This window comes from Gordionus sp. m RMFG-2023, chromosome 1, assembly GCF_954871325.1.
Source record: "Gordionus sp. m RMFG-2023 chromosome 1, tfGorSpeb1-WG-v2, whole genome shotgun sequence".
NCBI classification, from domain to species: Eukaryota; Metazoa; Nematomorpha; class Gordioida; order Chordodea; family Parachordodidae; genus Gordionus; species Gordionus sp. m RMFG-2023.
In genome coordinates, this window is record NC_088775.1 from 76,720,364 (window position 1) to 76,742,753 (window position 22,390).

At 25.4% G+C, this 22,390-nt stretch overlaps 2 protein-coding genes and 1 long non-coding RNA gene across 6 annotated transcripts in view; 1 reads left to right on the plus strand and 2 right to left on the minus strand.

Annotated features, from left to right (window-relative positions):
• Positions 1–732: 732 nt before the first annotated feature.
• LOC135923028 (probable ribosome biogenesis protein RLP24) lies at positions 733–2,486 on the minus strand. 2 transcript variants are annotated; one of them, XM_065457614.1, is made up of 6 exons: positions 2,441–2,486; positions 2,311–2,401; positions 2,013–2,199; positions 1,887–1,950; positions 1,509–1,591; positions 733–1,096 (listed from the first exon to the last, which is right to left on the minus strand). In XM_065457614.1, the coding sequence occupies exons 2-6, from the start codon at positions 2,389–2,391 to the stop codon at positions 888–890; spliced, it is 624 nt and encodes a 207-aa protein (XP_065313686.1). In that variant the 5' UTR covers positions 2,392–2,401; positions 2,441–2,486; the 3' UTR covers positions 733–887. The 2 variants fall into 2 exon arrangements, with proteins under 2 accessions (XP_065313686.1, XP_065313687.1); XM_065457615.1 differs by lacking the exon at positions 2,441–2,486 and having other exon boundaries at positions 2,311–2,425.
• Positions 859–6,088, plus strand: LOC135923029 (uncharacterized). Its single transcript, XR_010571113.1, has 3 exons — positions 859–1,118; positions 4,174–4,449; positions 5,203–6,088. It is a non-coding gene; the product is annotated as an uncharacterized LOC135923029 (long non-coding RNA).
• A 3,019-nt stretch (positions 6,089–9,107) lies between these two features.
• The window catches only part of LOC135931798 (disks large homolog 2-like), a 94,514-nt gene continuing 81,231 nt past the window's right edge, over positions 9,108–22,390 (minus strand). For all 3 annotated transcript variants that reach the window (XM_065469094.1, XM_065469093.1, XM_065469095.1), the window contains 12 exons: positions 20,821–21,001; positions 20,227–20,528; positions 19,594–19,696; positions 18,630–18,732; positions 18,027–18,192; positions 17,551–17,592; positions 16,897–16,974; positions 15,543–15,644; positions 14,660–14,838; positions 14,358–14,467; positions 10,008–10,099; positions 9,108–9,386 (listed from right to left, as the gene is read on the minus strand). In XM_065469094.1, the coding sequence (XP_065325166.1) occupies positions 9,280–9,386; positions 10,008–10,099; positions 14,358–14,467; positions 14,660–14,838; positions 15,543–15,644; positions 16,897–16,974; positions 17,551–17,592; positions 18,027–18,192; positions 18,630–18,732; positions 19,594–19,696; positions 20,227–20,528; positions 20,821–21,001 (1,565 nt within the window). In that variant the 3' untranslated portion in view covers positions 9,108–9,279. The remainder of the gene's footprint in view (positions 9,387–10,007; positions 10,100–14,357; positions 14,468–14,659; positions 14,839–15,542; positions 15,645–16,896; positions 16,975–17,550; positions 17,593–18,026; positions 18,193–18,629; positions 18,733–19,593; positions 19,697–20,226; positions 20,529–20,820; positions 21,002–22,390) is intronic.

The window sequence follows — 22,390 nt, forward strand, 5'->3', positions numbered from 1 at the left end:
GTCAAGAGGATCTTTATATTTTTTAAAAAATACAGGCGATAAAATAAGTGCCCTAGAACCCAAAGAATATTTTTTTTTAATCAAAATATTCAAATTACCATTTTAAAATATAATTATTCCTGTTTTTTGGAAGCTTATAGTCCAACCTCCGTTTTTATAGAATAAGTTTTAGTATATTATATTATAGTTAGATTGGAATATGGTTATATATATGATAAATAAATATTGGTTAAAAAAAATTTCTAATTGCCAAAACAAAAAAATCAACAAATATAAGTACCATAAAAAAATTTACTTTTAATCCTATGGTACATCGTTGTCATTTTTTTACCAACTACTTTAGAAAAGATTAAATTGCTAGGCCACAAAATTAAACACATTACAAAAAAGACCAGGGAATATTTTTGAAATTTTTAGATATCATTATGATTCCTTTTTGGGAACAAAATTAAAATTTTATAATTTTTCTTTTTTATCTTAGTATTTTTATAGTTTATAACTACTCTAAAATATTTAAATTAGATACTTTTGTTAAATGTTATTAAAAATATATAAAATAAACTGAAAAAATAAAATATAATTAAGTGATCTTAATTCAAAATTTTCATTATTATTTGTATTCTTTCTTATTAAAAATTGTGATTCAACATTGGATAATCTTATAAGTAAATTTGAAATCGAATATGAATAATCTGAGTATGTCTAATTCCAATTACATCTAATTAAACTATCTAATAAGTTGATATGTTATTTTATTTTGGTATTTAGAAGAACTGCACAAATAATGCAAAGAAAATAAAGATTGAAATAGATTCACATATTCATTATTTGAAGGTTAAACCACTTCAATATAAAAACTTTACAAGTTATTATAAAAATTATTCTTTTCAATTTTCTAATAATTCAACATGTTCCGTAATTTTTTTGATAGATACGCGAGTTGATAAACGTTTACGATTGGCAAGAGATTTTTTCTTAGATGATGCGGCACTTTGGGACAAAATAGATTCAAAGGTATTTTCAAAAACTTCAGAATTTTCAAGATTTTCAGAAAGTGGCACTTCTTCAAATTCCATAATGTCTGAAGATGAGCGAGCTAAATGTTTGCAATAAAAAAAGTATGATTATAAAATCTTCTAAATATAATTTTGTTAATAAAAGATTTAATTTATTTAATGCTGAGGATAATTTTAAAATGTTATAATAAAATAACAATTTTTGGCATGAAAAAAAAATATAGATTTCATATTTTTAAACATTTACAAAAATGACTAAGAAAAAATTATATAGAAAACAATTTAATGTAACAAGATTTTATAAAAAATTATCTTGAATAATAAAATTTTATGATTTAAAAATAATGCCAAGAAAGGACTAGAAATAAGTTTTATTCTACTCTAATAAATTATATTAAAGCAGCATGGAAATTACTTTTTTTCAATTTCAATTTTTAAAAAAAATTAAATTCACAATCAAAAAATGATAAGAATTAAAATAATTAAACATACCAACTGGTGCCCTGATTAGACTCATATTCTGATCAATATCTTTAAGTTCTAATTCTTTCCTTTTCTTGATCCCAACTCTTAACCTAATTAAAATAAGAAAATTAAAAGATTAGTATTATATAAATTGTACAATTGATAGCATATAAAAAACAATGAAATTTTACTTTAAAAAATCTGATCATAAATTAAGCCAGATATTTTACTCTATAAATTATACTTTTATAAACATATATTATATATATATTTCATCAATATTATCTATAAAGGAATGAATAATCTTTTCTCTTTAAAAATAATCATTAAAATACTATAAAAAACACCTGAATTTTTCTTATATTAAATTATCATTTATATATCATAATAAAAAAATATTTATACCTTTCTTTAATGAATCTTGATTCTCTTTTGCTCTTGATATCTTCAATCCTTTTAATCGCATCCACTAAAAAGTTAATCATAAATAATTTTAAAAAAAATAATAATATATTAATAATTAAAATATACCTGTATTTTTCCAAATTTGTCTGTCATATTTAATTGGAATATTTCTTCTTTTTTCAAATTCAAGTGAAGGATCCAATGTAAGTTCCTTACCAGAAGCCTTCCTAAATGCTTTAGTCCATTTACTTTTTCTTGGATTTCTTTTCCTTTTAAATAATCGGTGACATTTTGACCTGCAAAATCTAAATATCTTTAATCAAATTAAAAATATAATTTTTTATTTTATAACGATAAAATCATTCGATAACTACGATACATTAATATATAAAAATAGTTTTTATATTATATTAAATAAATTTACCTTGCAATCATTACGGACAAATACAATTCCATGTCCAGGATATATAGTCGATGAACAAAAATAACATTTTTCTAGTCTCATTATAAAGGATCTAAAATAAATCTTTAGATAGAGTATGTTTATAGTTTACTTAAAAAATGAGTAGGCGAAAAGAGGATAGATGATTCACAAAATAAGCTGGCTATAAAATGTCATTCTTAAAATTTCTTGGTGGAGTGCAAATACAAGTCAATTCGGGGCGGCGACAATTCAGCGCAGCGTCAATTTGGTGCGGCAACAATTCAGAGCGTATCTATTACAGTTGCAATTTATTATATATTACTTAGTATAAAAAAATAAGGATTATTAAATAGAAATCATTTTGAATGTTGGTCCTATTAATTATTTCTCCATATATTTTTACAAAAATCTCAATTTTATTTACTAAATGTATATCGAAAAAAATTAACTAATATTTATACCTATTTCTTTAATAAACCATTTTACCACATTATAAGGTATGTTGATTAGTAGCCAATATTATGTAAGCCTGGAGATTTTGCGCATAGAAGGAAAAAAAAGGAGAAAGATTTGACCTCTATCTCTAATCTTATATATTATTTTGACTACAATCTTAATCAACCGTTTTATAAAAATAGACCCAAAATACCCCCCTGATAAGTACTATAATATTAAATCTTAAATCCCCTTTTCATGCCTAATTTTAGATAATAAAAAAAATAAATAAAATTATAAAAGTTTAAAAAAATAATATACCCCCCTGATAAGTAATATGCCCAAAATCTCGGTTTACATAACATTGGCTTCTAATATAAAAATTGGTTGTTTTTTGATATTACACATTTAATTTTTGATTTATATAATTAAAAAAATTAGCCTAAGCATAATATTTTTTTTAAAAAAGAATTAATAGAATTCAAGGATTTTTATTAAATCTCAAAAGTGAGTCAGTCTTAATTTTATTGGACCATGGCTGGGTCTATTTTTAAAAACGGCCGATTTAAATTCTAGCCAAAATAATATGTAAGATTCGAGATAGAGGTCCAAACCTTTCTTTTTCTTTCTTTCTTCTATGACCAAAATCCCGGTTTACATAACATTGGCTACTAATTAACATACCATATGTGGTAAATTGGTCAACCAAAGAAATAGGTATAAATATTGGTTGTTAATTTTTTTTGATATTACACATTTAATTTATGATTTATATAATAGAAAAAATTAGCCTAAGTATAATATTTTTTTAAAAAAGGATTAATAGAATTTAAGGATTTTTAATATATCTAAAAAATGATTCAATCTTAATTTGATTTTTTTTGGATCATGGCTGGGTCTATTTTTAAAAACGGTCGGTTTAAATTCCAGCCAAAATAATATGTAAGATTCGAGATAGAGGTCCAAACCTTTCTTTTTCTTTCTTTCTTTAAAATTTCGGCTTACATAACATTGGCTATTAATCAATATATCTTATGTGGTAAATTGGTCAACCAAAGAAATAGGTATAAATATTGGTTGTTAATTTTTTTGATATTACACATTTAGTAAATAAAATTGAGATTTTTGTAAAAATAAATATGGAGAAATAATTAATAGGACCAAAATTCAAAATGATTTCTATTTAATCATCCTTATTTTTTTATACTAAGTAATATATAATAAATTGCAACTGTAATAGATACGCGCTGAATTGTCGCCGCGCCTAATTTAATGCGCCGAATTGTCATGCGCCGAATTTTCCGCGCCGAATTGACATGATACCATAAAAAATATAAATTTTTATTAAAAACATTAAAATTTTTTTGGTTTGGAAGTTCATGTAATTCTTAAACATTTAAGTTTTAAGAACAATTATTTTTTTCCCAGCTGTATTCGACCCAATAGTTTTATCTAGGATGAAGCCTCAAGTTTACTCCATGCAAGCAAGGGCGTCACTAGTATAGTCGTGATGGTTGAATGTCGAATTTGGCTCAATTCACAGTCGAGTGCCGGATAAAATCTGTTACCATTGAAGCGTATATTAGTTCTTTTTATGGTTCAGCCGATTTTTAGCCGGTTAATTATTGACTTAAAAGGCTAAAAATATAGTAATTACTCAATTATGTTTACAATATCATCGGACTCAAAAGGACTTTTTTTAAAGTTATTTTTAAATGATATTTGTTTTAGCTCAGTTTTCAAAATGACCTTTTGAGGCATAAAAAAAATTCCAAAATTTTTAGGGGGCTTTTCAAATTTTTTAGGTGACTCGGGCCTCTATGCACCCCCCCCCCTCCTAGTTACGCTATTGAGAGCTAGTAATATAATATTTTATTTGGATTTTATATTTTAGTAATTTTTTTGATTGAAATCAATGAAAAAAAAGATAATCGATTTTGACTCACTATATTTCAGCAATAATTCCTTTTTCTTCTTAGAAATAAAAATAGCCACATAGCAACAAGGATTGAGGTAGGTCAGGCCATCATATTTTCTTACGACACATAAATTTAAAATTTACTTTTCTTTTATTTATTAAGAAAATAGCCATATTTTTTATTTACTTTCTCAATAGTCAATGCTTATTTTTCCAATAAAATTCTAAATATTAGAACAATTTTTGCTTTATTATTTTAAAATATTGGGGATTTTACATTTATTCCGATCCTCTTCGTTTTACCATTTGAAAAATTTCATAGAAACTTTGGAAACACTTTTAAAACTTTCCTGGGAAAACCACCTTCAACTAATAATTAGCCCAAATGCACGGAAAAATGGAGGGAATGGACTTAATATCCCTATATACCCTGTACATCCTTTTCCTATTTCTGTCTTTCCGCTTAACAAATAATTCACTACATTGGGGTGTAGATATGAATTATTATTGATATTTAATTAATATATTTTACTATCTAGTTTCAAATCTCCCAAAGATAACTAACTAGATGAAGCTATCACTATATGGCTAGATAGTGTCCCTCCTGATACACCTTTTCCCATACTAGTGACGTACAAAACGTTTTTTTAACCCCTAATATCAAAAACATTTACACATTTATCTTATTCTTCATCTCTTGAGAACATTCAACGATTTCAATACAAAAATAAAATCGGAGGCCACGAACAAAAACCTGGAGAATCTCTTAACCAATGCACAACTTAGAATGATTTTAGGATATAGACTCGGCGAACTAGTTAACCCCCATCATTGCATGAACTGCTTCCTAGCAAATGCCAAGGAGGGAAGGCATATTTTAATTGTATCAAATGTTAAGGCTGACATCAGCGTAACTCCTTAATAAACAACTTATTAAACCTCCTATTAAAAAAGGCTCGCATACCTAATATTCTAGAACCCTGCAATCTCTCAACTGATGACTGCCTAAGACCCGACGATCTGACCACTATCCCCTGGTCCATGGGCAAAACCCTTATTTGGGATTATCATGTGTCTCATCCTTCCCAACTAATATTAATAGCAACCGCTTACCTAAGACTAAAAAATAAACAAAACAAAAGCCTCGGCAATCTGATATTATCAATAGCAATGTCTACCAGTGAACAGTTCGCTCCTATAACTTCTAGTTATTCCTAATACAGAACATATAAATCAATATTTTTAAATTAAAATATTATTTTTAAGGACCCAATTATGTTTTTCTTAAAATTATTTTTTTTTAAGTTTATATTTTTTTTTTGTTTTTCAATTTTATATATTATATATGTACTAGTTTTATATTCACATAAAATATTGTTGTTTCTAACTTAATCTAATTTTTATATAAAATTTGATCCATATATTTTTTTTTAAATTACTTGCGTATTGTCTTGCTTTTGCCTTTTTAATAAGCGATTAATTATCTTAAATATACAAGTTACAAAACCTAAACGGTGAGTATAATATATTAACTTTAATAATTAATGTTGCTTATTTGTTTCTAGCAGGGTACTATACACTTATCAGTTAATTATATTTTGATTCCCACCTCAATTTAAAATTTTTAAAAATAATTTTTATTGCAACCTTTAATATACAAAAGTGTAAAAAATATATATAACAAAAAAAAATTTTAATTAATAATTTAGACAAATTAGGGGAAGAGAAAGCGAAAGAATTTATAATTTCGTTAATATTTAAATATTTAAATAAATTTTAATCCATTGATAAAATCTTATATTATTAAGAAAAGAATCTTAATTAGTTTAATTTTACTCGTAAGCAGTACATGAGATAGTATGAGAAGTTAATAAATATTTATTTGAAATTGATAAATTAGGTTAAACAAAAAATTAAAATATTAACTATAAAGTAAAATAAACAAATAGTTTAGTCTGAATCATAAGTCTCAGAATCGTTATCAGAAGATAAAGAAGCTATATAATCAGTTATTGAAATTTGAAATATCTTTATATAAATACATCCCCCTTATTATGGATTGTAAAGGTTTCGGTCTAGAATTTTCAAAATCAAAAGTTAGATTCCTCCCCTTCATACAATTTTCTGCCTTTGAAAAACATTCAAAAATTCTGTGCCATTATCTAATAAGATTTTAAAATGATACAAGACAACAATTTATATTGCTCTGGCCCTTTTACCAATAAAATTTGATTTCTATCCTTCAACATGGTTTTGAAATTTTGTACAAGCCAATAGTTTACATCAATATTTTTTTATAAGCACAATGTGCTAAAATAAAGTTTTCTATTCTAAAACCTACAACACTAGCCAATGGTAGAACTGTGGTCAGAATTCTTTAAATTTGTCAGCGCTGCCCTCAGGGTATCATAAATTAGTAAGAAAAATTACAATAGCTTTAAATAATGATAGCCAGATAAATATATATAAAATAAACATTTTAAATCTTAACAAATAAGATAATATTACCGAGTATATTATTGATGCATAATGATATTTGCAATTTTGTTAGTGCAATACTCCGACATATTTTAGGCATTGATATCTTTAAAAAAATGAAATACATGTAAATCTCGTCCAAGATCCCCAAAACATTTCTTAGCGCTTTTATAAATTATATAATTGAACAATGATTAATGTAAACGACCCACTAAGGGACTGCGGTCACCTTATAGATAATTTCCGATGGTACTTACTCTTTTTTTTTGTAGCATTTAGTACGATGACCAAAATGTCCGGAAAATCTGATACCCTCTCCGAAAATCACGGGCCATCGATTTTTCAACGATATTTTATTCTTTTTTAATTTTTCTTTTACTCAATATTGTATAACTAACATATAAATACTTAATAATTTTGTAGGTAAAATATTTTAAGCTATATATTACACATACACCATAGTGGCTATATCGCAGATATCTTTATCTAAGTGTATCTTTTTTTCAAAAAGATCTGGTATCTAAGATATAAATTTAAAAAAAATATCTGTATCTTAATCAACTTTGCATTCAAAAAGATACCGAAATCAATTTAAATAGTATTTCAAAGATATAATTATAGAATCGGAAAGTGAAAACAACACACAAAGATAATATAATCACAAATATAAATTAAACATATTAAATGATGAATTTTTTTAAAGTCATTCAACATGAAAATACCAATAGTGTAAATAATGGAACAAATTTTTAAATGGATTTACATACTAGTCATCTAAATTCTCAAGCATCTAAATAATTTTGTTAAAAAGCACATTTTTTATAATTAAAGTTTAAAAAAGTATCTTGCAACTTATATTTTGCTAAGTATCTAATCTTAAATTCAATATTAAAAGCATCTGTATCTGAATACTTCTGAAAATTTGCACAACCCTGACTTATATAAACATTATAAATTAATATAAATCAATTATCCGTGATTGGCGTTCACATTTCTGGACGTTTTTAAACCTCTTGCTTCAAATATCGTTTTCAGGAATAAATACACTAGGTAAAATTTATAACCTAAAAATCCAAGTAGGGGTCGGTTAATATATCGTGTTGGTCATCATATAGAAATTTGCTAAACAATAACCAAATTTTATTAAAATGTAATAAGGCCCACTTTTATTTATATGAATCAAGCAACCTAGTTAGCTGTATAAAAAAAAACATGATCCACTGGATTCGAGCCAATGTCGAGGTTTATGATCTCTCAATCAACGAGAAATTGATCCACGGGCGATATACCTCTTTTGTAAAATTTATATTCTCTACCTTAATATAATTAGAATGTGTATTCTTCAATATTATTTGGGATAAGGACTAAAAAAAGATTAAAGACAAAAAAATTTACAAAGCAACAATATTCAACCAACACTTGCAAAAATGCAAAAGTATCAATTAAACGAGTCTGAATGTCTATTACATTATCATAAAATCCGTCTTTCAATTTTGTGTAATAAATATATATATTTTAATGAAATAAAACCAATTTGTGATTTCTTAGTAAGGTTCATTTAGCGTTTTGTTACAATTTTTAACGATGCAATTTTTTATTGAGTAAAGCAAAATATAATACTGTTACTTTTTGAGTAACGTAGACAGAACTAATTATTTTCATTCTACAGATTAATTTTTAAAAATAGATTAAAATTTTAATTTGTTTTTAGTTTAGATTGAGTATAAACTAGGAAAATATATGGATTGATTACTCTATTTTTGGATAATGAAAGCAATATTAAATTTCATATCGTTTTTTTTAAATTTTTATTCTTAATTATTTCCTTTTCTTCTTATCATCATCTTTTCTTCTTATCATCATCTTTTTTTTAAGTTTAACTATATAATAGTATAATACCAAATTTGGAGTAAGTTAACTGTTTTGCAATAGCAATTCTCTAATAACTAATTACTGTTTATAGTAATATAATTCAAAATGGTATATTATATTATTTTTTTCAACAATACTTTTCCTTATTTTATATTATAAGATTTAATCATTTCATAACTATTTATATATATAAGGTAATAATATTACATTTTTGTAACATGAAATTTAATTATAAATAAGTTATGTTTGTAAACATTTTTTTTATTTTATAAAATTTCCTCGGAATCTGTCCACACTTTGAGTTCTTTATTTTCGGCTATAACATTGAGTACTTGATTGAAAATTTGTTGATAAGAATTGGTAGGTATTACAGCTTTAAAAAAAAGTTATATAAATAATAAAGGTTACAATTGATAAAAATATATATTGTCAACCAAATAATTACTATAATAATGACTTTTATATCTTTCTGTAGGAGAGTAGTTATTTTAGCTAATTAATTGTATAATATCTTTCTCTTATTTGCTTTATAAATAGACTTTTTATAATCCGCTCAGGCTTGAAAATTAGATTGAATAAGAAAGCTAAAATTCTCATCAAATATGTCGTAGTTAAATTTATATTAAGAAAAATATTAAATCGAATTGAAAAAAAATATGCTAAATCACTTACTACTTGCTTAAAACCCAGGGTTCAAAAAAAACAATAAGCTGTCATATTTAATATTTTTATAATTCCTCAGTTTCTCTTAGTTTGTCATAAAGTAAATGCATTATCATCTCATTTCAACTTCACTCATTTATATTTAACTTATTTTCATCATTAGTTGTTACTTATAAACTGTTCCATGATTCCATTTACAATGTTGTTCATATTAATGGAAAACATTTTAATATTTACTAATTTATTTTAAATAAAAATTTATGGAAATGTTTTCAATTATATCTGACCTACACTTTAATGGAAATGTTATAATTTATGAGAATTAAAATACCATTGAAATAAGGTTGAAAATCCCTTTGAATGGTTTGAGCTTTATCGAAAACATTGAGCGCTTCTTCCTCACTCATCTCAGGATTTAGTTCACTATAAAAAAAAATATAGTTACGAAAAAATTTTATGTAATTGGATTAATACTAGAGGTCTGCAATGCCCGGCTCGATGCCTGACCAAGCCGGGTAACGAGCAAAAAATTTATTTGTGCCGGGTGAGCAAAACAATTATTGGGCTAAATTAATTATGATTACTGATATTATAAAGTGTAGTGTTTTTTTAATTTAACCATTCCCCAATTATAAATAATTGTGTATTGTTCAATTACATATTTTGGATTAAGCCCCTTGTATTATAAAAAATTGGACCAGGACGGGCAACCTTAATAAAAATTTGGGCTAATCGAGCAAAAGCTAAATTATTAAAGATTTTGCCATTTGAGAATTCTAATTTTTATGCGTAAATATTGATTATTACGATTCGAGTTGTTTCAAATTTAAAATTATATTATTATAAACAGGGATGTGAACCCTTCGACAAAAAAAAGGGTCCGAGTCTGAGTTCGGTAATAAATTTAAAAAGGACCCGGGTCCAGGGTTCGGGTTCAGAGGGAACATAAAAATAATGACTCAAAATAAGACTTTTTTCATTCATTTTTTATTATACTTCAAAATATACACATTTATAATTCGAAATTAGATAATTTATATTTTAAATATTTTATTCAATCGCACAATCATAATATCTTCTAAAATATCTTCCTTCAGATTTCCACGTAAATTAGTCAACGATGAAAATCCACGTTCTACGCTTACCTAAAATAGATAGTCATTTTTATAATACAAATTATTGTACTTGTGTCGCCGGTACAGCCATGACGATTCTAGACAAGGTATATAATTCTGGATATATTGAAGAATTTTCCTCCCAGAATTTTAAAATGTTTGCATCTCTATTTATTCTCTTAACTTCCGAGAACTTTTCTATTAAAGATATAATAGATATTTTTTGCTCCTTTCTATCAGATGATAATTTAATTTTTTTTTCTCTATCTAATAGTAAAATTTCCAGATCATCAATCGTTATCATTATCATTGTTATCGCTACAACCAGTAGATATTGTTGTAGCCTCCAATATATTGTAAATAATAGAGTTTTGGGTATGCCATAAATCTTCAAGATGGTCTATAGCCATTTGTTTTTGCTCACTACTTAATAAAACCTGATATCGCGGGTCTAAATATATCGAAGCATATACAACACTATTTTGTAAATATTATTCTTATTTTCATATTTTCTAATACTTCATTTGAAAAAGAACTTGTTAATCTCCCTAACTCTAATCGACATCTTAACCATATGCCATAAAAATCTGATAAACAAAATTGTTCTGCTTGCAATCTTAATGTTGTTATTTATAAAGGAACTAGCACACTAGTAAGCTCTTTTACTTGATTCCAATCATCTTCTGACAAAATGATTTCACATGCTCCTATGATAAAATCATTACAGAAATCTTTCAAACTTAATAATCGCTCTAGCATCATACATATAGAGGACCAACGTGTTGTGCAATCTAAAATTGCCATTTGCCTTTTCATGGATTTTAATATTCTAACAATTGTGGGAGTTCTTAAATATTTTACAACATCCCTTGCTTTATCAATTATAGTTTTAAAGTGACTATTTTTTAGGGAATCATTAATAGCCAATTGAATCGTATGGGCTGCACATCTGGTACAGTATATTTTTGTGGAGAAATCTTTTGTTATTTCCTGCAAATCAATTTCACCTATTTCCTCATAATTATCATCATCTATATCATCTTCTTCCAGTGAACATTCATTTAATAATTTGATTGATTTTACTAGATTGGCACCATTATCCGTAGTAATTGAATAAACGTTTCTTATAGGAATATGAAATTTATTTAATGTTTCTAATATCATTCTTTTAATATTTTCAGAAGTTGAACTCTCTTTAATCTCCTTCATTGCTAAATTTCTTAATATTATATTATTTCCTTTTATATACTGTATATTTCAATTTTTAATGAAATTAATTTGTTTTTTGTTTCTTTTTATATTTTTGCTTGTATTTTTTTCGATTCATTAACCACTAAGTCCTTAATTTTAAAACGGTTGTTCCAATTGCCTTACTAATAGGATCAATAATTTTTTTAAACCAGAATCCTCAATAATATTGAGAGGCCTTCCATTTATTGTAACAAGCTCAACTAAAGCATTCATCAAATTCTCTTCAGACATTTATGTTTTTTTTAAAACAAAATTTTTCAATATTATTTTCATCCTTCTTTACAATACTGACAGTATACTTTGTAACAATGTCTTCTTCCAAAAATTTGGTTTTTCTATTTAAATATTCCTCAAAGATTATAGAATGATGTCTTTTTAAATGTCTTTCCAGGTTAGTATTGTGTGAACCTTTTATCATTAGGTGGCAGGTTTTGCACTCAGAATCCCCTTTAGTTGCATTATAGTACTCTAACAAATATCTTTTAGTTTCATGCTAAAAAAACAAAATTTAATTTGTTTAAAACTTAAAAGTATAGACACATAGAATGTATATATTTTAATCAGGCTGCATACAAAATCTTAAAAATATAAATAAATAAATTTTGAAGAAAAAAATTACATAATCTATTTTTAATGTAAAAATAAAATAGTGTCCAATTTCATGAAATTTTTATAAAAAATTAGTAAGTACAATTTCTTAATGCTGTTAATTTTATAAATTTACTACCCAAACGTTTATAGCCTTTTATATTAATATATATTAGTGTCAGAAAATAATTTTATGGAAAGGTTAAGAATGCACAGGAACCTCTGGTGCAAAAATGACTTAAAAATTGGATATTCTGTAGAAAATAGAAAAATTTGGGAGGAAATAAGAAAAACAAAACTTGAATTATGATCAAGTGATAAAGAAAATTTTAGCTGTAAAGGCTAAATTTATTAAATTATAATTTGGTAAAAATAAAAAATTATAATTTAATTTATAAAAGGTGGTGGAAAATTATATAATTTCTATCACAATTTTATTTAAATAATAATTTTTTATATATATTTTATGGAAAAATTATCTTTCAAAATAGATTATATTATTGGTTTTCCAACTATTTATTAAATATTGATATAATTATTTACAACATGGTATTTATTAAATATATAAATAAAATCTAAATATAACTATTATCTATTATCAAATAGGTTCATACAAAGTTAAATAACTGAAAGGTATCATAAAATAATAAATACAATTAAATATTTACATATCTTTATCAAGCATTTTGAATATTTTAATTTTTTTAAAACTTAAATGTGTCCAAAGTGTTTTGTTATTAATTTGTGAAAATTTTAAGGATTTTTCAAAACTTGGATGCAGCCTAAATAAAATAACTAATTTTTTTGATATGATGATTTGAATATATTTGATAACTTATAATAAAATTATATATTTGCAAAACAGCCAATTTTGATTAATTTAAATTTACTGCTCAAAAAACATAACCTTAATATTTTAACACTGCAAAAATCACTTAATAAAATTTTTATATAAGATATTAATAAATTAGCCTTTAAAATTAAAATATTATTACTTGCAGTACAAAATAATTCCAAATATTGCACTTTCAAATCAAAATAGTCAAAGTATTTCTAATAAGAGCAAATAAATTTACATAATAAAATATTATTACTTACACTATAAAATAATGTATGGTATGAATATCTAAATAAAATGAAATGAAATCCAGGAAGAACAAAAATAAAATAAATGATTCCACGAAAAAAATCAATAAAATTATAAAAATTTTATATTATTTTTTAAATTTATAAAATTATAAAAATTTTATATTACTTTTTAAAAATTAATTAAAATTTTATATTATTTTTTAAAAATTATATTTTTACATTGATTTAAATTAAGTTAATTTTAACACCCTGAACCTTCAGCCAAAATACGAGGGTCCGGGAGGGTTCAGAGTCCGGGTTCACATCCCTGTTTTAATGTATATTCATACCCCCACCTGTCCATTCTTAAAAAATATATATCAGAGACCTGCAGAGGTCAAAATTTTAGGCTCGGCCCAGGTGGCCCTGGAATCTTATTTTTTTTTCCATTAATTTTTGTATAATGTTGTAAAGTGGAATTTGAAAATATGAGCAGTAAATGAATATTAAATGCTCTATTATATGATTTTCCAATATATTCTATCCAATTTATTTTTTAAATCTGCCCTTGGGCCTGTAGGTCACCGATAAAAGTATGTAAGAAAATTAGGAATTAAAAGGCTTAAAATAAGCATAATAAAATGACAATGTAAACTTACGTAAGTGCTATATGAGAGAGAGGATTGATGAAGATAACAATAGGGAATATATTTTGATCTACCAATCTTCTGATAGCTTTACCACTTACGTCTAAGATACAATGCTTTTTCTAAATAGTAAACAATTATTTTTAAAATCTCATTAAAATAAGAAATTTTTTTTATCCATTTCAATCTTATTTTTTCTGGTGAATAATAGTTAAAATGGTATTCTTACCTAGCTTTCATGAGGGACAAGAAATAAGAAAACATAGGAAGTAGAAAGAACAAAATGAATGAAAAGAAAAAAAAAGGCGATGAACCTGAACAAAAGCCACATCTTTGATGGCTTGAAAAGAAGTTCCATAAAGGTTGGAATTATATTGACCGGCCTCTATAAAGTGACCATCCCTGATATCTTGCTTCATTTTATCGAGGCCCTCGGTGACGAAATGATAATCTCGCCCGTCTATTTCGTGAGGTCTCATGGTACGAGTAGTGTCTTTTTTTTAAAAAAAAATTTCATTTATAAGGAAGAGAAAGAAAATAAGGAATTTGATTAAAAATAAAGGAATATAGATTTATTTATTAAGCTAAATAAAGATGAAAAAAAATCGAACACGAGAAATGGGTTGAGGTGTTGAAATAAAAGAACAAGCGCATGTGTAAACACAATAAAGGGGTAAAAGGCAAAGGGGAATTCATAATCCAGCCCAAAATATTTTTGCAAAATAATAAGTATCAAAATTTTTATGATAATTTCTAGAAGGATGCCACGAGATTCTTCTACTTGTAAGGAGAGCCTCCTATGATAGTATTTTCGTCCACATCATTATTAATACGAATTTTTATGTAGGTAATTATTTTATTTATGCACTTATTTAATACATCGAAAAATTCCAAATAATATTTTAATAATATTTAAGATAAAATCTTAATTTACAACTATTAAATGGACCAATCAGAAAAGTGGACGAATTTACGATCAAATGACTTCATGATTTTACGATCAATGACTTTATGATCATAGATAGGCAAATCTATTTTTTTTATAATCATTAGATATGCTACAATGTTTTAATTTTAAAAAAAATTAAATAATATTAAATATATATTTAAAAAACATGATAGTTGTAGTAAATATAATACTATATTCATACCATACCATATTAATGATTTTAAAAAAATATGGAAATTTTTATTTACGAGGAATGCAATTAGCGAAGGTTTCTGGATATTTTTGAATTAATTCGTCTCCTATTCTGTCTTTCAGGGGGCCAAGTAGAATGATGGGCCTTTTGTAAGGAACTAAAAAAATTATTTTAAAAATATGTATATTGTATAAATTATAATGTGAGGAAAATTAATGTGAAAAAATATTTCATTAATGTGATTTTTAATATTTGGAAGTCATTGAATACACTGAAATATAATCATTATTTAAAAAAAATAGAAAATTGATTAAATATCCATGCTATAATTATTTTCAAGTAACAGGTAGAGGTATCATCAAAATAATTTTAGTGTGCTGTATATTTTCGTTCACATAGTACAATATTTTATATCTTAGGCCAATCACTACTTAGTTTTTATTTTAATTTATAGCTACTACGTGTCTTTTTTTTTGAAATAGCGATCTCAAGGTTACACTATTTCATTTCATTCTTTCTTTTCTTTCTATATTACTTAATACAATCTATCATTTCAAAACAAATTTAGTAAATCATATGTATTTAAATCCTTTTATTTGGAAAACCATTATGAAATTAAGACCGGGATACGACCGATCTTATTATTTAAGATCCGGTTTGCTTTACTATTTTATATTATTTATATAGAAAAGTTATTTTAGTTTTTGTGAATTTTTAGTTAATTTTTATTTTGCAATATGAAAACCATAGTTAGTCAAAGAAGCATTTTACTTATATTCCCAATAAACAAAAATTAAATTAGGTAAAAACAAAAAAATATAAAGATCGGTCTTGCGGTCTTTTAGGACCATGGTCTGGATCGATCTTTTTTTAGAGACCAAAGACCGGACAGTGATCTTCATTAATGAAATAATATAAAATCTTTTTTCTTATAGTGCTTAAAAATTGAGAAGTAGCATTTAGTGAAAAAATGTTTCTATTTTTTTAAGATTATGTCCAAAACTTGAAGAAAAAAAATCACGAATTTTGAATAAAAATATAAATCGGTTTTCTTAAATCGAAAAATAAAAATATCTAAAAAAATATATTCTAAAGTTCTAAAAAATTTAACATATGATTTTGTTATTTAAAATTTGCAAAACTTTTTTTTTAAAAAAATCAATATTTTGAGACATAAGTTATAATTTAATAAAGGCAAAAAAAACCCTAACGTTTAAAAAGAGAATATTTATTAGATAATAAATGTCTTAAATATTTTTACGAAATATTGTAGAGTTTCTATGTAGAAAGAAAGTAAGATAGTTATTGTTAATTTTAAAAGGAGAGAACTGGGGAGGAAAATAAATAAATAATGTATTATAAAGAAATCTTTTAAAAAATAATGATTATTTTATTTTAGTGTAACTTACTTGGTTTTAAGGTGACGGGTTGGTACGATAACAGGTGTTCGTTGTTATTGTTTAAATATTGAAATTCGTCCGTTAGTTCTTTTTTTTAATTTATAAATTTGAGAGAATAATGAACATTTTATTCTAAAAAAAATTTCCGGCGAAATAATGTTTTTAATAAAGAGTTCTAATTTCTAACTTTATTATTATATCAGAGACCCGCCGATGTTAAATTTTTAGAGGAGTTTTTACAATTTTAATGCTTTTAACGGGCCCGGTTTTAAATTTTCAAAATTTCGATGCTGCTTTTTGTAACTTATTTCGAGGGCAAATTGAAAATATAAGCAAGACATCGAATTTTAATGATACATTATATTATTTACCAACCAGTTAAATTTGATGTGATTTAAATTAATCTTAGAAAATTCGGCGCATGCCTAAGTTATGTAATCTATTTTAACCTCTCGGCCAATTTCATTATAACTATTTATGAATAATTCCGGGCAAGATCTGGAGGTCTCTAATTTATCTTATATTAAATTTAAGTTTATATTTTAATATACATACAAATGATTGAAACATGCATTTTTCTTATGAAAAATAAATGAATATTTGGATTAAAACAACAAAAGTAATATTTTTTTAATCGAAATATGAATTAAATTTTGTTTTTACTGTTGAGACTATTATCGCTTTCGCTAATGATATTAGGGAATTCTATATTTAAAAAAAGATTAATATATAGTATATTTCATCTAATAATAAATTATAGGAAAAAAATATTTTGGAAAAATTAATTATTCATTCATAAAGGTTTAAATTTATAATTATAGGTTAAATTTGACCGTAGGCGAGTTTATTTACAAAAATATGGGGAAGGAAGGAATGTTGATCCTTCTGAATAATAGATAAATAAAAAGATATGAAGGAAATAAATAATATATCCCACTTTTGTTTTAATAGCTCGCTTAAAAGTAGGACTTATCTTTTTAATAATGAATCATCTACAGTTTCCTAAAATAAAGGCGTTCCACTGGGGGGGGGGGGGGATAATATATGAATAAAGGGAAAAATAATAAGTAACAGTAACGCGTTTCTTTTTTGTCTGAAAATGTTTTACAGAACTGATAATATATATTTTTTTTTATTACTTTCGCAAATTTTGCTATTCGTAGTAACTATGTTAGTATTAGTGATGGGATCTTCGTTTAGCAAATATTCCCTGCCTTTTGTAAAAGGAAACTTTTTGGTAAAAAGAGTGAAATTGTTTTTCTTTTTCTTAGAATTGTCATTGGTGAATGGGTTGTTTGAATCGCTCTTAAAAAGGAGAGAAACAAAATTTTTTAGAATAATAATAATGTTTCATCAAAGATAAACGTAATAACTATATTTCTAAATTAGAAAGATGTGTTTACAAATAAAAAACTAACATAATTGAGGTCAAGAATTAATGTAAGAAGGTGGGAAACGTATTCGAGAGACAAGAGAATTTGATAAGATTAAAAATATACCTAAGGAATAAAGAAAACAGGACTGGACAGGCCTAAGTTTTATAAATTTGATAATTTTATAGCACGTTAAATAAATTGGCCAAGGAAATTAAAAATTTTTTTAAAAAACTTACAAAAAGATAAGATTAAGAATCTAAGAATGTTTTAGTAATATTTTTTTAAATAAAATTGGAAAAAAACCTAGATGAAAGGATAATAATTTGTAACTAAAAATATAATCTTGAAAAAAAATTAAAACGCTACTTTGTATGATTCGAAAGAAATGTCGTTTATGGAAGATTCTTCTTTAGGGAAATTTCCTTTGAATTTGACTGTTTTATTCCTGTATTTTTCTTTCCGTCTTACCCTATGGATATTTAAAAAAATTCTTTAAAAATGTATATATAGTTATTTATAAAGTAAATATAATGGCACAAGAGTCAAAATAGCTGACCCAATGATCCTTCAATGGTAACCCCTTTAATAATTCTTAAAAATATATGGGACGGCTATTCAACTACCAGCGAGAATTATTTAATTGTTATAAATGATAGACGTCAAATTATTTCGATTTTAAAATTGTATTTATGATTTTAAAAAAAACATTTATTTAAATGGAATGGAAAAAATTGCGGAAAACTCATAAAAACCCGTAATGGCAGCAGTTCCATAATGCCATTAATCTAATAGTTTTTCAGAGACAAACAATAGCTCACATTAAATGTAAAATTGTTAAAACTAATACAATTTGAAATATACATAATCTATTCAAATCATAAATATTAAATTAACCAGGTCCTAGCAGATATTTTGTTTAGGTAAAATCAAGCGATTCTAAATTAGAGAAGTATGTGAAAGTGATATTTAATTTGATAAAGTAGAAGGATAAAAATAAGACACAAGAGACGAGATTTCGTTAATAGGTGTCAAACATTTATACCATCTATGAGCAAATTCCAAGCTTACCAAATATTCTTGGATAAAATATTTTAGCAGTTTTTATGGAGCCGTTTAACAACACTACTGTGAGGGGTATTGTCTTATTAAAATGAAAAAAAAAACAATAGTATGTCAATTTGATCAATTTTCCCATAAAATTAAAATAATTTCATAATTTTCCTATATAAGAACCTATTAATAAATTTTTAATAAATAAAGGGTTACGGGGTGGTGAGTATAAGTAGCAGAAAATTAGCGACAAGTTATTTATATATATATATATATATACCTATTAAAACTGGGAATCAATCCTATATTGATACCGGAGCTATTCTCACCGTCGTTCACGTGATTTTCGGTGTTATGGTCTTGATCTGCATGATTATGGATACCTTGTATGGTATTTGTAATAGTTTAATAATTTAATGAAAGAAATATTTTGGCGATATGTCAATCATCGTGTGGTAAAAATGATACTTGCATATTTATTTTAAAGTTCATTGCATTTATCTTGCAAAATGCAAGGTTTAGAAATTTGCAAAACGATTAAATATATGTCTTAGTTTATTTTTTAAACAATAGGCAAGGCAGATAAAGTAGACAGATATATTTAAATAGGAATTAAATCATAAAAATCTTTTTTACAAAAAGTGAGAATATATAATAAATGTTATTACATTATAGTGTGATGGGCACATTTCAAGTTTAAAAATTAGAATATAACTTTTTAAACGTATGATACCTTCTCGAGCAATTCTCAATTGGTCTCCTTCATTATCTAGAAACCTATTATAATTTCACCGGAGGTGCATGGTGCACAATTCATAAACCTCTTGATGATAAAATTTACAAAATTTGTTAAAGATTTCATTCGTAAAAATCTAATTTATTTTTCAAAACAAATTTGAATAATAATTGCTACCATTGATCGTCATCCCATTTCCGTTAATTTTTATCCCGTTATCCCCGCCAGCTTTTGCATCTCCGTCCACGCGATGATGACTATCGTAAGGTTGATTTCCGAAAGGAAGCCTATCGTACGCTAGATAGCTATTATCGATAGCGGGGAAGGAATAAAAATCTCTCTGGGGAATAAATTTTCTAGCCTTCCACCATTGGTCATCGCTGGCATTCAGCAAATCAAGAAGGTCACCTGTTTTGAAAGGCAAGCCCGGCCCTGGCAAATCTGACCTGTCTTTAGAAGGATCATAGTCGAACAGAGCTCTAAATTAAAGAAAAGGTGAATGTATTAAATGATTTATTTTAACGGATGTATTAATTTTGGAATAACTGATCTATTATATTTATTACATTAAAAAGAAACTGTAGATCACTTTATTATTAGTGGATTTTTTTATGTTTGAATTTATTTTAAAAGATTAAAAAGAAGAGAAAAAATATTATTGTAAATTAATTATAAAAACCTTTATGAAAGAAAGGGATAGAGGAAAAAAACTATTTCCAAATATAATTTTTTTTTAAAAAAAATGAGGAAAAACAATAAAAAATAATATACCTAACGTAAAGACACCTCTTTTGAGAAGTTTTAAGGCTGCCGCTTAATAAAGACGACGACTTATCGTGGTGGTCCGAATCGCCTCTCGGTTCGGGATTGATCGGCGTCTTCTGTCCTTCTGTTATGGGTATGTTGGAGTCACCTATACTCATGGTTCGAGAATTTTCATACCATTTGAAGTCTTTTTTTTTAAATATGTTAATATTAGAAGAATAATTTAATTAATGTTTGGTCGAATAGCCATTGGAACCGAATTAAACAATAATCCAACTCTTTTGGCGTAAACTTTAACTTATCATTAAAATAAGTTAGAAATTGTTTGGCAAAAGATAAAAATATTTGTTTTTATAGGCGTCTTCCCCATTTTTTGTGTTTAAGTTTAAACCGGTAATTTAATTTACAAGTATTGAACTTGGCTAATTAATCCATATGTCTAGTTCATGATATAAGTTTTTTTTATAACACTAGACTAACAATCGCGCAAAAATTCTATAATTTTATTATTACGTGTAATCAAGATGACGTTCAATTGATACCCTTTTTTTGTACTGCTTACTAATAGTGTTACAATAACTTTACGTCAAGCATGTTATCGATTAGTTTTAAAAACAAACTACAAAATATAGCCATGTCTTTTAAAAATATCCGTTAAAATATTTTTTTCTAAATTGGTATATTTCTTTAAAATTTTTTTTAATTAGTAATGATAACTACTAGTAATAATAACTACATTCTATTTTTTTACCATTATAATTATTAAATTAATAATATCGAATTAGTTATCATTTTATAAGTATAGAAATTGTCAAGTAAAACATATTTTTTTTCTTCTCTCTTTCTCGCTATTTTTTAATTGCAGTTACACATAAATAATAATAATTTTTTTTAATATAAATATATAATCAACAAAATCAATTCATTCTTATACTTGTATTGTAATTATAGTAGAAAAATTACTATTTTTTAGCCGAAAACTATCACTTTGGCCTTTAAAGATATATCAGCTCAAATTTTAAAGAAATTAATTTAAATTAAAACGCCTTAATATTAACGTATTTTCTACAGCACGCGTCTATGAATTGAGCCGAATTAGCCGACATTTATATTACCCATTTATACTTGTAATGTAAGTACTATCAATCCCCCTAATATAGTTAACATTAGTTAAGGATCAAACAAAAAAAACAATTAATTCAACTCTAGTCATCACCTTATAAATTAAGAATAACTTTGACCCAAGTCAGGTTTTAGTCAATGATTAATATAAGTAAAATCTAATGATATAATGTTCAAATTAGACGTAGGCCATTTTCTGGATATAACGATTTTTTCAAAGCGGTTTCATAGTATGTTTTATCAACTATGTGATGCCTAGCGGACAACTACTAAAAAATTAATTCGACAAATTATTTATCCTTGTTTGGAAATATAAAAAATTATTTTTATCGGAACATGCTCAGGAAACCGATTTGAAAAACTCTAGAAATGGCCATACATCCAGGATATTCGCAAAGAGGCGAGAAGGCCTTTGAAGTGATATTATAATAAACTTTTTGTTAGCTTTAATCGA

Bases quoted from the DNA above. Each gene is read 5' to 3' on its own strand.
- LOC135923028 (XM_065457614.1), bottom strand. From the start codon at position 2,391: ATGAGACTAGAAAAATGTTATTTTTGTTCATCGACTATATATCCTGGA. The intron at 2,200-2,310 runs GTAAATTTATTT...ATTTGATTAAAG, and splicing joins TTGTCCGTAATGATTGCAAG to ATATTTAGATTTTGCAGGTC. The intron at 1,592-1,886 runs GTATAAATATTT...TATTTTAATTAG, and splicing joins TCAAGATTCATTAAAGAAAG to GTTAAGAGTTGGGATCAAGA.